The sequence below is a fragment of the Hypanus sabinus genome, chromosome X2, assembly GCF_030144855.1.
Source record: "Hypanus sabinus isolate sHypSab1 chromosome X2, sHypSab1.hap1, whole genome shotgun sequence".
NCBI lineage: Eukaryota > Metazoa > Chordata > Chondrichthyes > Myliobatiformes > Dasyatidae > Hypanus > Hypanus sabinus.
The window spans coordinates 14,649,226-14,662,009 of NC_082739.1; the positions used below are offsets into that span (position 1 = coordinate 14,649,226).

General features: G+C 40.3%; 1 protein-coding gene and 1 long non-coding RNA gene across 4 annotated transcripts in view; one reads left to right on the top strand and one right to left on the bottom strand.

Annotated features, from left to right (window-relative positions):
• LOC132385187 (uncharacterized) overlaps positions 1 to 12,784 on the top strand; it is a 63,609-nt gene that overhangs the window by 40,778 nt on the left and 10,047 nt on the right. The window contains exon 3 of the long non-coding RNA XR_009509105.1: positions 8,389 to 8,614. This is a non-coding gene — a long non-coding RNA (uncharacterized LOC132385187). The remainder of the gene's footprint in view (positions 1 to 8,388; positions 8,615 to 12,784) is intronic.
• The window catches only part of grik4 (glutamate receptor, ionotropic, kainate 4), a 123,048-nt gene that overhangs the window by 19,315 nt on the left and 90,949 nt on the right, over positions 1 to 12,784 (bottom strand). For 2 of the 3 annotated variants that reach the window (XM_059957051.1, XM_059957052.1), the window contains exons 14-17: positions 8,408 to 8,517; positions 7,883 to 8,056; positions 574 to 739; positions 272 to 497 (exon numbers count right to left, since the gene is read on the bottom strand). In XM_059957051.1, the coding sequence (XP_059813034.1) occupies positions 272 to 497; positions 574 to 739; positions 7,883 to 8,056; positions 8,408 to 8,517 (676 nt within the window). The remainder of the gene's footprint in view (positions 1 to 271; positions 498 to 573; positions 740 to 7,882; positions 8,057 to 8,407; positions 8,518 to 12,784) is intronic. The other variant, XM_059957053.1, reaches the window with a different exon arrangement.

A 12,784-nucleotide genomic window follows, 5' to 3' on the forward strand; every position in this document is an offset into this window, starting at 1 on the left:
CAACAATGGTGTGCAGAAAGGCATCTCTGAATGCACAACACGTTGAACCTTGAAGTGGATTGGTACAGCAGCAGACGACCATGAATGTACATTCGGTAGTCAGTTATTAGGTATAGGAGGAATCTAATAAAGTGGCCAATGAGTGTATACTTATAATCTATCTTGAAACTTGACAACTCCTAAATGTGGCTTAAAGTTCTAAAAATCATTACTGATGCTGCCATATCAACAAATACATCACATGCAAAGCTTGAAGAACTATTGGACGCACCGAGTGGCAAGCCAATACCATATCCCTTGGTATCCAGAAGCCCACCAATCTGTGTAAGGTTGCAATTGCGTTGTCGGTGGTACTCATTCATAGTTGACTCTAGTAAGAAGGCATAGTTGGAGTTTAAAACGCGAGAAATTCCTTCTTCAGTGCTTTTCACAAATACACTTGGCTGTTTAGAATGCATGTAGTTCCACATTCGCTGGTAGGTCTGGTATCGAGAATTCTGAAAGCAAAAGAACATTACTCAGTAACATAGAACAAATTAATAGCAGGAAGTGAAACTACTGGCTATTCTGTACCTGAAAGAATGTCATGCTTGATCCTCTTTGAATAGTTCCATATTCAATGTTAGTCTGGTCGGCAAGGTCATCAACTGATTCTATCGGCACGTCCATTCTCTGTACTGTGAGGAAGGCAGCCAGATTGGCTGTATATGACGATATGATAATGAGTGTAAAAGCCCACCTGATGAGAAACAAAAATAATCAGGCAATTGAAATATAAACTCTTTGGAAAAGAACACTGATATCCAGATTGGCAGGAGTTTCTCTATGGTTTCACAATACTGAACATGTCCTATGAATGATTATGTAAATCAGCAGCTGTTTATAGTGTTAAAGTTTAATTATTGTAATAATCCCAAACAGCCCAAAATAACCCAGATTTCCTCCCCTTTTTTAACTACTACAATATATTTTTTTATTTCAGGCAGGAATTTCCTGACAAAGTTTTAAAGATGAAGAAACTTAAATTTTCTTCTTAGCTGTAAACCATGGCAAGTTCTATGTGTAATCACGCCAATTTGCTTTATAATTAATTGGCTTTGTATATCTCTGGTTCTTCAGCCAATCACCTCATGGTGTCCTCTCACTATTGACTCCTCTCTCACTAGCAACAGTTTTTTTCCTTATTTACTCTAAAATATTTGGAGATTTAGAGCACTTCTGTCAGGTTTTCTTTTAACCTGCCTGTTTTGAGGTACTTGAATTCATTGGAGAAATTGAGGCTTCTAAGTTTCTCTAGAGAATTGAAGGGCCTCAAACCTGATTCCATTCTGGTATATTTCTTCTTTACCCTCACAAAGGCCCTGATATTCTTTCTAGAATATGGATTCTGCAACTGGAAAACAAAAACTACATCAGAAGCCTATCTAGTATTTTACTCCAGTCTTACATAATTTCCTTGCTTCTTTTGTCCTCTTTCCCTCATGATCAAAATGCTTTTTAAACAGGGTTCTCAACTTACACTGCTTTCATCAAAAATTCTTTTTGTTTATTCAGCCATAGGATGTGGACATCTCTGGCTATGCTGGCATCTATTGTTCTCTCCTATCCAGAGTTATTTAATTATTTAAATGGAATTTTTCATGGAGGTAGTTGAATTTACCTCTCTGGATCAAAAGACTAGGCCTAAGGCTGCTTGTTCAGTTACTTAACCATTACACTGCCAGAATAGTCAAATGTGGTAGTACTAAAGGCATTGATGAAAATTTAAATGCTACACATACCACAAGACCATTCTCTTCCTACTTAAGACCGTAAGACATAGGAGCAGAAATAGGCCATTTAGCCCATTGAATTTCCTCCGCCATTCTTTCATGGCTGATCCAGGATCCCACTCAGCCCCAGCCTTCTCGCCATATCCTTTGATGTCCTGACTGATCAGGTAGCAATCAACTTCCACCTTAAATATATGCACAGACTTGGCCTCCTCCACAGTCTGTAGCACAGTATTCCACAGATTTACTACTCTCATGCTTAAAAAAATTCCTCCTTACCTCTGTTCTAAAGGGTCGCCCCTCAATTTTGAGGTTGTGCCCTCTAGTTCTGGATACCTGCACCATAGGAAACATCCTCTCCACATCCACCCTATCTAGTCCTTTTGACATTCGGTAGATTTCAATGAGATCCCCACCCATTCTTCTAAATTCCAGTGAGTACAGGCCAAAGCAGCAAACACTCCCCATATTTTAACCCCTTCATTCCCTGAATCATCCTCGTAAACCTCCTCTGGACTCTCTTCAATGACAACACATCCTTTCTGAGATACGGGGCCCCAAATCAGAGTGTCTTATAAAGCCTCAGGATTACCTCCTTGCTTTTATATTCTATTCCCCTTAAAATAAATGCTAACATTGCACTTGCCTTCTTTACCACAAACTCGACCTGTAAATTAACCTTCTGGGAGTCTTGCACGAAGATTCCTAAGTCCCTCTGCATCTCTGATGTTTGAACCTTCTTCCCACTTCACACTATTGCTCCTTTTACCAAAATACATTATCATACATTTTCCAACACTGTATTCCATCTGCCACTGTTTTGCCCATTCTTGCAATTTGTCTAAGACCTGCTTCAATCACATTGCTTCCTCAACACTAGCTACCCCTCCACCTATCTTCGTATTATCTGCAAACTTTGCCACAAAGTCATTAACTTAATTATCTAAATCATTGACAAACAATGTGAAAAATAGCGGTCTAAATACTGGCCCCTGAGGAACACTGCTAGTCACCGGCAGCCAACCAGAAAGGTCACTTTTATTCCCACACGCTGTCAGCCATTCCTCTATCCATGCCAGTATCTTTTCTGTGACGCCACAGGATTTTATCTTGTTAAGTAGCTTCATATGTGGCACCTTATCAAATATCTTCTGAAAATCCAAGTAAACGATACCCACTGCCTCTCCTTTGTCCAGCCCGCTTGTTACTTCCTCAAAGAACTCTAACAGATTTGTCAGGTAAGGTTTCCCTTCACAGAAACCATGCTGACTTTCACTTATTTTATCATCAGTCTCCAAGTACCCCAAAATCTCATCCTTAATAATGGATTCCGACACTTTCCCAACCATTGAGGTTAGGCTAACTGGCCTATAATTTCCTTTCTTTTGACTTCCTCCCTTCTTAGAGTGGATTGACATTTGCAATCTTCCAGTCCTCCGGGACGATGCCAGAAACAAGTGATTCTTGAAAGATCATGACCAATGCATCTGTTATCTCTTCAGCAACCTCTCTCAGGAGTCTGGGATGTAGTCCATCTGGTCTAGGTGACTTATCCACCTTAAGACCTTTGAGTTTGCCTAGCACTTTTTCCTTTGTAATAGCAATGGCACCCACTCCTGCTCACTGACACTCACAGACCTCTGGCACACTGCTAATGTCTTCCACAGTGAAGACTGATGCAAAGTACCCATTAAGTTAATCTGCCATTTCATTGTCCCCCCATTACTACCTCACCAGCATTATTTTCCAGTGGTCCAATATCAACTCTCACCTCCCTTTTACTCTTTATATAACTGAAAAAAAATGGTATCCTGCTTTATATTATTAGCTGGTCTGCCCTCATATTTAAACTTTTCACTTCTTATAATTTATGAACTATTATGAACTATTCCCAGAGACTTCAACCATCTCTGCTCTACAGTCATCCCCACCAGTATCCTCCTCCAATCCATCTGGGCAAGCTCCTCTCTCATGTCTCTGTAATTCCCTATATTCTGTTGTGATACTGATACCTGCGAGTTATGCTTCTCCTTCTCACATTGCAGTATGAATTCAAACATATTATGATCACTGCCTCTTCGGGGTTCCTTTATGTTAAGCTCCCTAATAAGATCTGGGTTATTACAACACTGAATCTATGATAGCTTTCCCTGAGTAGGCTCAAGCACAAGCTGCTCTAAAAAGCCATCTTGTAAGGCATTCAACAAATTCCCTCTCTTGCGATCCGCCACCAACCTGATTTTCCCAAACCCCTTGCCATACATCTGATTTGAAATTGCACCACTTAACTTATTATGTCTCTCATGACTATTCCTACCAAAATTAACCACATCAAACCTCTATGTATTAAATTTATCTGCCAGTTTTACCTCTTGGTCTACATCAGGGGTTACCAACCTTTTTTTTCATGCCAATGAGTCTTACAATTAACTGAGAGGTCCAAGGGCCCCAGGTTGGGAAACCCTGGTCGACTTGCACCTGAAGTCTGCTACTATCCTTCACATCAGAGGCTTAATTTATAGATTCTGTAACATCTCCAAATTTTAAAATTAAGCCCAGTATACCCAATTGCAAGTTTGTGATACTTATAAAAAGTCATTCTACTTCTGACCTCTTAAAAACATTACTGTACACTTCACCGCATTCTGAATATTCAGTTACCCATTGGTTTACAACAACTAATTTAATATAATTTATGGCTCTCCTTTAACTTTCGTTCACAGGTTCACGGTGTTGTATTTTATTATCTTTTGGCCAGGTCACAGGGTATATTTAAAGTGGAGGTTGATAGGTTGTTGATTAGTAAGAGTTAAGGGGAGAAGGCAGAAGAGTGGGGTTGAGAAGGAAAATAAATTAGCCATGATTGAATAACAAAGCAGACTAGATGGGCCGAATGGCTTAATTTTGCTCCTGTTTTATGGTCACATGTCAAGCTCATACTCACTTTTCAACTTGCCTCATTAGATTTGTTTTAGCTACCAGTAGATGTGATTCCATCCACTTTGTTACCACAACTTCTGCCTTACTTTCCCTTCACATTCTGTCTAGGGAGTACAGTTCATACTCTGTCTGGGTAGCATTCAATCTGAAGGCATGAATGACAATTTGTCCAACTTGTTGTAATTCTTCCCCCTTCTGCCTTCCTCTTCTTCAACTCCCCACTCTAACCCCATTCTTACCTCTTCTCTTCTCCTCACCTACCTCTCACCTCCACCTGGTGCCCCTCTTCCTTTCCTTTCTCCCATGGTCCACTGTCCTCTCCTATCATATCCCTTCTTCTCCAGCCCTTTACCTTTTCTACCTATCACCTTTCAGCTTCTTACTTCATCACCCCTCCCCCACCCATCTGGCTTCACCTATCACCTTCTAGCTTATATTCCTACCTCTCCTTGTACCTTCTTATTCTGGCTTCTTCCCCCTTCCTTTCTCATCCTAAAGAAGGGTCTTGGCCTGAATCGTCAACTGTTTACTTATTCTTGTAGATGCTGCCTGACCTGCTGAGTTTCTCTAGCATTTTCTGGTTGCTGTTATGACTTTCCAACACCTGCCGAATTTCCTGTGTTTACACTTTATATCCTTGCCAATTTTCACCCTCAGCAAATACCTTGCATCTTTACAGGAACATCACTGTATTCATTAAGAATAAGGGGTAGGTCATTTAGAACGGAGTTGAGGAAAAACTTTTTCATCCAAAGAGTTGTGGATCTATGGAATGCTCTGCCTCAGAAGGCAGTGGAGGCCAATTCTCTGGATGCTTTCAAGAAAGAGTTAGATAGAGCTCTTAAAGATAGCGGAGTCAAGGGATATGGGGAGAAGGCAGGAACGGGGTACTGACTGTGGATGATCGGCCATGATCACAGTGAATGGCGGTGCAGGCTTGAAGGGCCGAATGGCCTACTCCTGCACCTTTTGTCTATTGTCTATAATCTGGGTCACACAACAATATAGTGTGCATCCTATACTGTAATAAAAGCAGCATCAGTGTGTGGTAGCTTACAGTATTTCTTCTATTGTGGGTATCTGGCTGTCTGATTATTTAAACAGTTAACTGCCATATCCCTTAGTGGAACAGAACATTGTGCGACTCTTCCATTCAATTTGTACTTTCCAATTCAATCCTTCTCCCTAATTATAGGTTATATTCTTCTCACTCAATGACTGGTTCAAAAACAGCTACGTCCCTTCAACCATTCAGTTCTTGAACCAATTGGCAATACCCTAATCACGTCCCTCCCCACAGAACTCCCACCTGGCACTTATCCCTGCATGTGGAAATGCTACACCTGTCCCCACACCTCCCCCCTTACCACCATTCCGGGTCCCAGACAGTCCTTCCAGGTGAGGCAACACTTCACCTGCAAGTCTGCTGGAGTCGTCTATTGCATCCGGTGCTCCCAGTGTGGCCTCCTCTACATCAGCGAGACCCAACGCAGATTGGGGGACTGCTTCATCGAGCACCTACGCTCCGTCCGTCACAATAGACAGGACCTCCCGGTTGCCACCCACTTCAACTGCCTCTCATTCCCATCTAGATATGTCCATTCATGGCCTCCTCTACTGCCATGATGAGGCCAAACTCAGGTTGGAGGAGCAACACCTCATCTACTGTCTGGGTAGCCTCCAGCCTGGTGGTATGAATATTGAATTCTCCAATTTCTGGTAATTCCCTCACCCTCCCCCTTCCCCTATCCCAGGTCCCTTTCTGCCTCTCTCCCCTTTCAACTTTCTGCTTCTTTATCTCTACAGTTCTTTCATGCTTATCCCCTCCCCCCTTTATCTTTCCTCTGATTGGTTTTCCACCTGGCGCCTCTAGGCCCTTCCCCCTCCCCTATCTCTATTACTGGGCTTCGGCCCTCTCTTCCCCCCCATTCCTGATGAAGGGACTCGGCCCGAAACGTTGGCTACTCTTTTCTCATGGATGTTGCCTGACCTGATGAGTTCTTCCAACGTTGTGTACATATTCTTTGATCCACAGGATCTGCAGTTGTATTTTTGTGCCCTAATCACTATAGTTTAGCAACACTATGACCACATTGATCACTTTGCACAAAAATGGACATGGTATTTTTGGTCCTAGTTTTGTTCTTTCTTGTAAAAATTGTGTGTAATTTATGTTTTCATGTGAATGCTGCTTGCATGATGCTGTGCATGTGATGCTGCTTTTCATAGCATCTGTACAGTACTCGTGCATTTACAATAAAATCATCTTTGACTTTGATTTTCCATCAACTGGTCCAGTCTTCATTACTTGCTCTGTCTGCAATTATAATTCTTATGCAGATAAGCGCCTGGCCAGATTGAAAAGATCAGGGTGTCAGGGACGGAGACAAGAGATGGGTCAATGTTCAGCTCACTGCTCGGCAAGGTTTACTTTTGTGCTGAACTGAGACTGTGGCCTGCAACTAATGGGCTCCTGATTCAGCTGCAGTGATGCCTGGCTTCATGTCTGTGGACTCACTTTTGTGAACTTTAACCCTGAATGCTATTTGGTTACTTTTATTATTTGCACAATATTTTTTTCTCTGCACATTGGACGTTCTATTTTTAATGGGTTCTATTGGGTTTCTTTGTTTAGTGGCTGCCTGTAAGGAAATGAATCTCAAGGTTGTATAAAGTATACACACTTTGATAATAAATGTATTTTGAACTTTGAAGTTTGAGTTAAGGAAATACTCCCTAATAATGGATAATAATTTCATCTATCATTTGCAAAGGATGCTCATTGGTCGTAAATGTCCCTTTTTAAAATCTCAAATTATTTCATATGTGGTTAAATTCTTTTGAAGTAAATTAGGCTACACTGTGTTTTATCACTCTTTATTTTAATTATTAATCTCTGATAAAGAATCTTAGAAAAGGATATTGAATGAAAATCACCAGTCGTGGCAGAAGTCTTTACTGCTTACATTAAACCAGGAATTTCAATTACTGAAAAAAGATTCTGAAGTTATTTTTAACTAAATATTAAAATATTTCCATAGGAATCAAAGCTTCCTGTTTAGAAGATAACAAAACAGTCTTACTTAGTGATGACGGTTTACAAAAATCTCTGTGATTAACCTTGCCAGATACCATTTGGTCCAAGTTTATACAAATTCTAGCTTTCTTACCATACTCCACTAACACAGCGTGTGGAAAGTGCTCGGGGCATAATCTCTGATCCTTGCTGCATGAAACCACCCACTGGGAACCAAAGGCTGTTTCCTAATGAGTATTGATTGACCAACACGTTGCATTTTCCTTTAAAGCAAGGCTGAGGGTTATACCACTCATATGGAGATAACCTGCAAAAGAAATCACTGCATCTAAAATTCAGCAACTTTAGTTAAGGAAGTGTATTCAACATTGTATAGCAGCTAACTCGTCTAAAGCCATCAGCTTTATTACAGGACACTAACAATTTTTGAGTTGCCTACATCACTAACTAAAAAAACCCTCAAGTCTGCAGAGATCATTAATGAGCTTTAACAAGAGCTTCTTAGCTCTTGTTTCATTAGATGTGACTTAGATAGATATGCTACTTTAATCAACATTAGGATTTGCAGACAATAATAAATGCATTGACATGCTCATGTACATACAGAAGAAATTAATAAAACAAACAATGGTTTCACAGGACTCCCAAGTGACTATACCTGGCTACAAGGAAGAGAACACAACTGACTGCAAGATAGGCAAGCACCATGAAGAGCCAAACACCAGGAGAGAAAGGGTCCAGGAAGGAAAAATAACCAGGTTTCCTACCCTGAAATACAGCAAGGAAAGGAATCATTGGCATGGGGTCGTTGCACTACACAAGAGCAGGAATAACAATAAACAACATACATAGCAACAAGAACGAGGTGGGTGAAATGCAATTTCACAGATCTTTAAACAGTTTATAGACATCATCTTGCAGATGGATAAGTGGTTTGTGTTCAAATGAATAATAGTCTGTTTATTATCTGATCTCCTTAACCAGTAAATGATACTGGAACATTACTCTCTCCTCTGAAAGCAATGTCATGGTTCATTCAGTCTGATGCTGAGATAGATCCAAGAATACGCAGGGACACATCATCAATGATGCAGCCTGGGGTCATTAAGTGATTTGGGTCTTTCAAAGTCAGACATTCTTATTCAGCCAGGGTTGATCAGGCCCTGGCTTGTGTCCCAGCAACATTGGTCCACGGGTCACACCTCTTGATCCATAGTCATCTGGAGGCTCGCTCAGCAGCCTCTGTGATGGTCCTGATGGCTTTTTCCTTTGCAGCCCCCATAATGCCAAAGAGATAGCAGGTTCTGCACAGTGAGCAGCCAGCAAAATCTCTACACCAAACCTCTACAGGACAACGATAGTTGACGTGGTCTGGAATCATCTATCAACACCTCACTTGGCCTCAATGATATGGCCTACTGAATGTGCTTCACAATGCTTCCTTGCTATCAAGAACAATTCCATATCTGCTATTTATTTATTTGTTAGGATATGAATGTTGCTGGCAAGGTCAACAGATTTTGCTCGTCTTTAATTGCCCTAGGTAAGGTGGCAGTGAGCCACCTTTTTGAACTGTGTCAGTATTTCCTGGAAGGAATGCTACAAGTTACACCTGGTGACAATGAAGGAATGGTTACATAATTTTAGGTCAGGATGGTGTGTCTTTTGAAGGAGAGTATTACTATGTACCTGTTGCCCTTGCACTTTGTTGTGGGATTTTGGAGATAAGCTGAGGTGAATAACTGCAGTGCATTTTTTAGATGGTACACACAGAGTTTGGTTAGTGTGTTGAAATATACATCATGTGCCTGTGGCACTTACATAGCTTCCTTGTATCCTTTGTAGTTAATTAATTTTTATTTTTGCAACCACACATGTTAACCAGTGGGTTTTCTCCACATTAATTTTGATTACATGGTTTTGGGGAAATGGGGAAATTTGGAAAACAAGCCCCTCATTTGGCATTCTTGCATCTCTTTAGACAAATTTATAAAAAGCTCTCAGAGTACCTAAACCATTAACAAATGTATTAAGGTCAGCTCTTTAATATCCTGGACATGTCTTGTTCCCCAATACTGGTCATATCTCCTCGCCTCATACGAATGGAACAGAAGCATAAAAATAAGCTGACCTCTTTAGTATTTACGCGACAAAGATTTTTACAGAAGGTAATGATCAAGCTGTCAAAAGTTAGTTTTCATCTTGCCTCTATAATTATAATAAACATTTTGTCAATAAATAATTTATTATTAACCTTATGCTCTATTTGATCTCCAAGTTCATAGAAATTCAATGGAGCTGTGAAGATAAAAGCAATTGCTCACATCAGGCTCATTTTACAGATAATTTCTGCATTTCTGTTCATTTTATTTTTACCAAACTCAATCGCAGCTTTGAACTACAAAAAAAAAATTGATTTTATGCAATTTACTTGTATGCATAGTAGCCATTTTTTCAACCTTTGTAATGCTTTAGTGAACTCAAAGTGGAATCTAAGCTGGCCTTCATTCTTCTCTACTTATTCCTTCGTGGGATATGAACACTACTGGTAAGAATTGAATTTATTGTCCAACATTTATTGCCCCTGAGTTGAGCATCAATAATATTGGTGGGTCCAGAGCTATATAGGGCAGGGATTAATGAACCAGACAGCTAAGGAGATTAATGAACCAGATGGATCTCTACAACAATCTGGTAGTATCATGATTACTGTTATATTATCCCTAATTTACTTAATTACTTGAATTTAAATTCCATACCTGTTGTCCCAAATTCAAACTCTCAGTTAAGGTCTCTGAACAGCAGTCTATTAAATTAACCATTCTTACTCCATTGGTTCTAAAGCTAAAAGAACTCTTAATTTCTCTTTCCCTTGGATACATTTTTAACTTTCTTGTTCTTTAATAATGACTAGTTATTCATTCAGCTTCTTTCACTAGTTGAGGACACAGTGCAGCACCTCACAAAAACTGGACTCCCTTCCATGGACTGTCTCCATTTCTTGCTGCCTCAGTAAAGCTGCCAGCGACATCAAAGACCCCACCTACCCTGTAGATTCTATCTCTTTTCCTCCTTCCCATTGGGCAGAAGATAACAAAAGCCTGAAAGCACTGTCACAAGGCTCAAGGATAGACTTGATGTGGCTTTTGTATTGAATGGTCACTCACTATGATAAGATGGACTCTTGACCTCACGGTCTACCTGGTTGTCTGCCTTGCACCTTATTATCTGCCTGCATTGCACTTTTCTGTAACTGTAGCACCTTACCCTGCATTCTGTTGTTTTTCCTTGTATTGCCTCAATGCACTGATGTAATGAAATGATCTGCACGAATGGCATGCAAAACAGCATAGTACACATGACAAATATAAACCAACTACCACTGTTCAATGGGACAGTCCATGTTGTCACCATTCGCTGCATTATAACATCTACCACTAAACTGACCAGGTAATGGATAGGAATGAAAATACAAGTAATACAAACAATGAATAGAACTTTAGGATGCAGGAACATGGGATCTAAATCCAAGGACATGGTTGGGTTCCTGCTTCATGTTTGTTTCTCCTCTTTACTTCCTCCAACATCTGTCTTCTGCTCAACATACTAAATATCTATTCCGATGGAGAACTTGAAGTCTTTCATTTAGTGCTTCAACTGTCCCATGAAAGAAGATTAATTAGCAATGTTCGTTCAGCCATCATTGACACAATAGAAGCAGTTGCAACAGTTATGAGACAGGTCATTAGAGAACCAACCAGGAGGTTGGCAGCAGGACGTTTCACCCACTGGGAATCCGGCACAGTGCTGGCACATTACAGGGCACTGGACTGTGCAGTGGCATGGCATGCTGAGAAGCAACATGGAGCCATAAACTTCATTCCCTCTGTTTCCCTAATTCAAAAGGTTTATGCCCACTTATATTGAGCTTGTAGTAGTTTTTTTTCCCCTCCTGCTAATCCATCTTGACAAGATGATAGGAGCAGGAGCAAAATTTTTACCTGGTTAATTGTGGTTAAGACAAAGATAAGGAAAATATCAGGGGATGAGAAGATCATAACCCCCCATGAGTCCTAAGCTCTTGGACCATGGATCTGATGGCAGATTCCAGGAGAGAGCTATTTAGTCGTTTCTGACCAAAGGGTAGTGGAAAACAGTGATGGTACCATTTAAATTTTTTAAAATTTTACTTAGAGAAACAGTACACTAATGGCCCTTCCAACCCAATGAGCCAACACCACCCAATTACACCCATGTGACAAATAACCTATTAACCCATATGTCTTTGGACTTTGGGAGTAAACTGGAGCACCCGGAGAAACTCACGTGGTCATGGGGGAATATACAAACTCCTTACCAAAGACACTAGAATTGAACTCAGGTCACCAGCGCTGTAACAGCTTACGCAAACTGCTAAGCTACCGTGCTGCCCCTGAACCTCTTTGTAGCAGCTCTCCAAGTGAGTTGAAGAAAATGTTGGCTATTTCACGAGCATTAACTTTCCGCCCCTTATATCTACTCGTAAATGATTCTACCTTTGCTCTTCCTGATCTATTAACCTTACAATGTCCCAGATTCTCAGTATTGCCAATAGTTATAACGTATCAGTGCCTGTGCTAAATCTGAGAGAAGTACAAAATGAAACACTTTTTGCTAAGTATATTTAGCTCTGCTATAAAACAATGCTGTTACATTGTTTGCAACACATGAAGAAAGCAGAAGCAACATTATGGCCAAATAACTGCATGTCCAATTAAATATTGTATTGCCATTACATGAATTATTAAGCATCTGTAGATTGTGTATGGAAATATTAATGTAAGTTATGGAGCTAAGCATAAATGATGATCATGATGAACAGTTTGATCATGAAATGAATGTGTGCCTCTAAAGCCTTGAAGGGCTCTATGCTTCAAATCCTTTGCTATTATAGCAGCCTTTTCTTTGCCAGGGTTTTCCTTGCTGTGTCATTTATTCTGGTTCTTACTCTCCTACACCGGGCGACTTCTGATGTTAAAAATAAACACAAATGGAG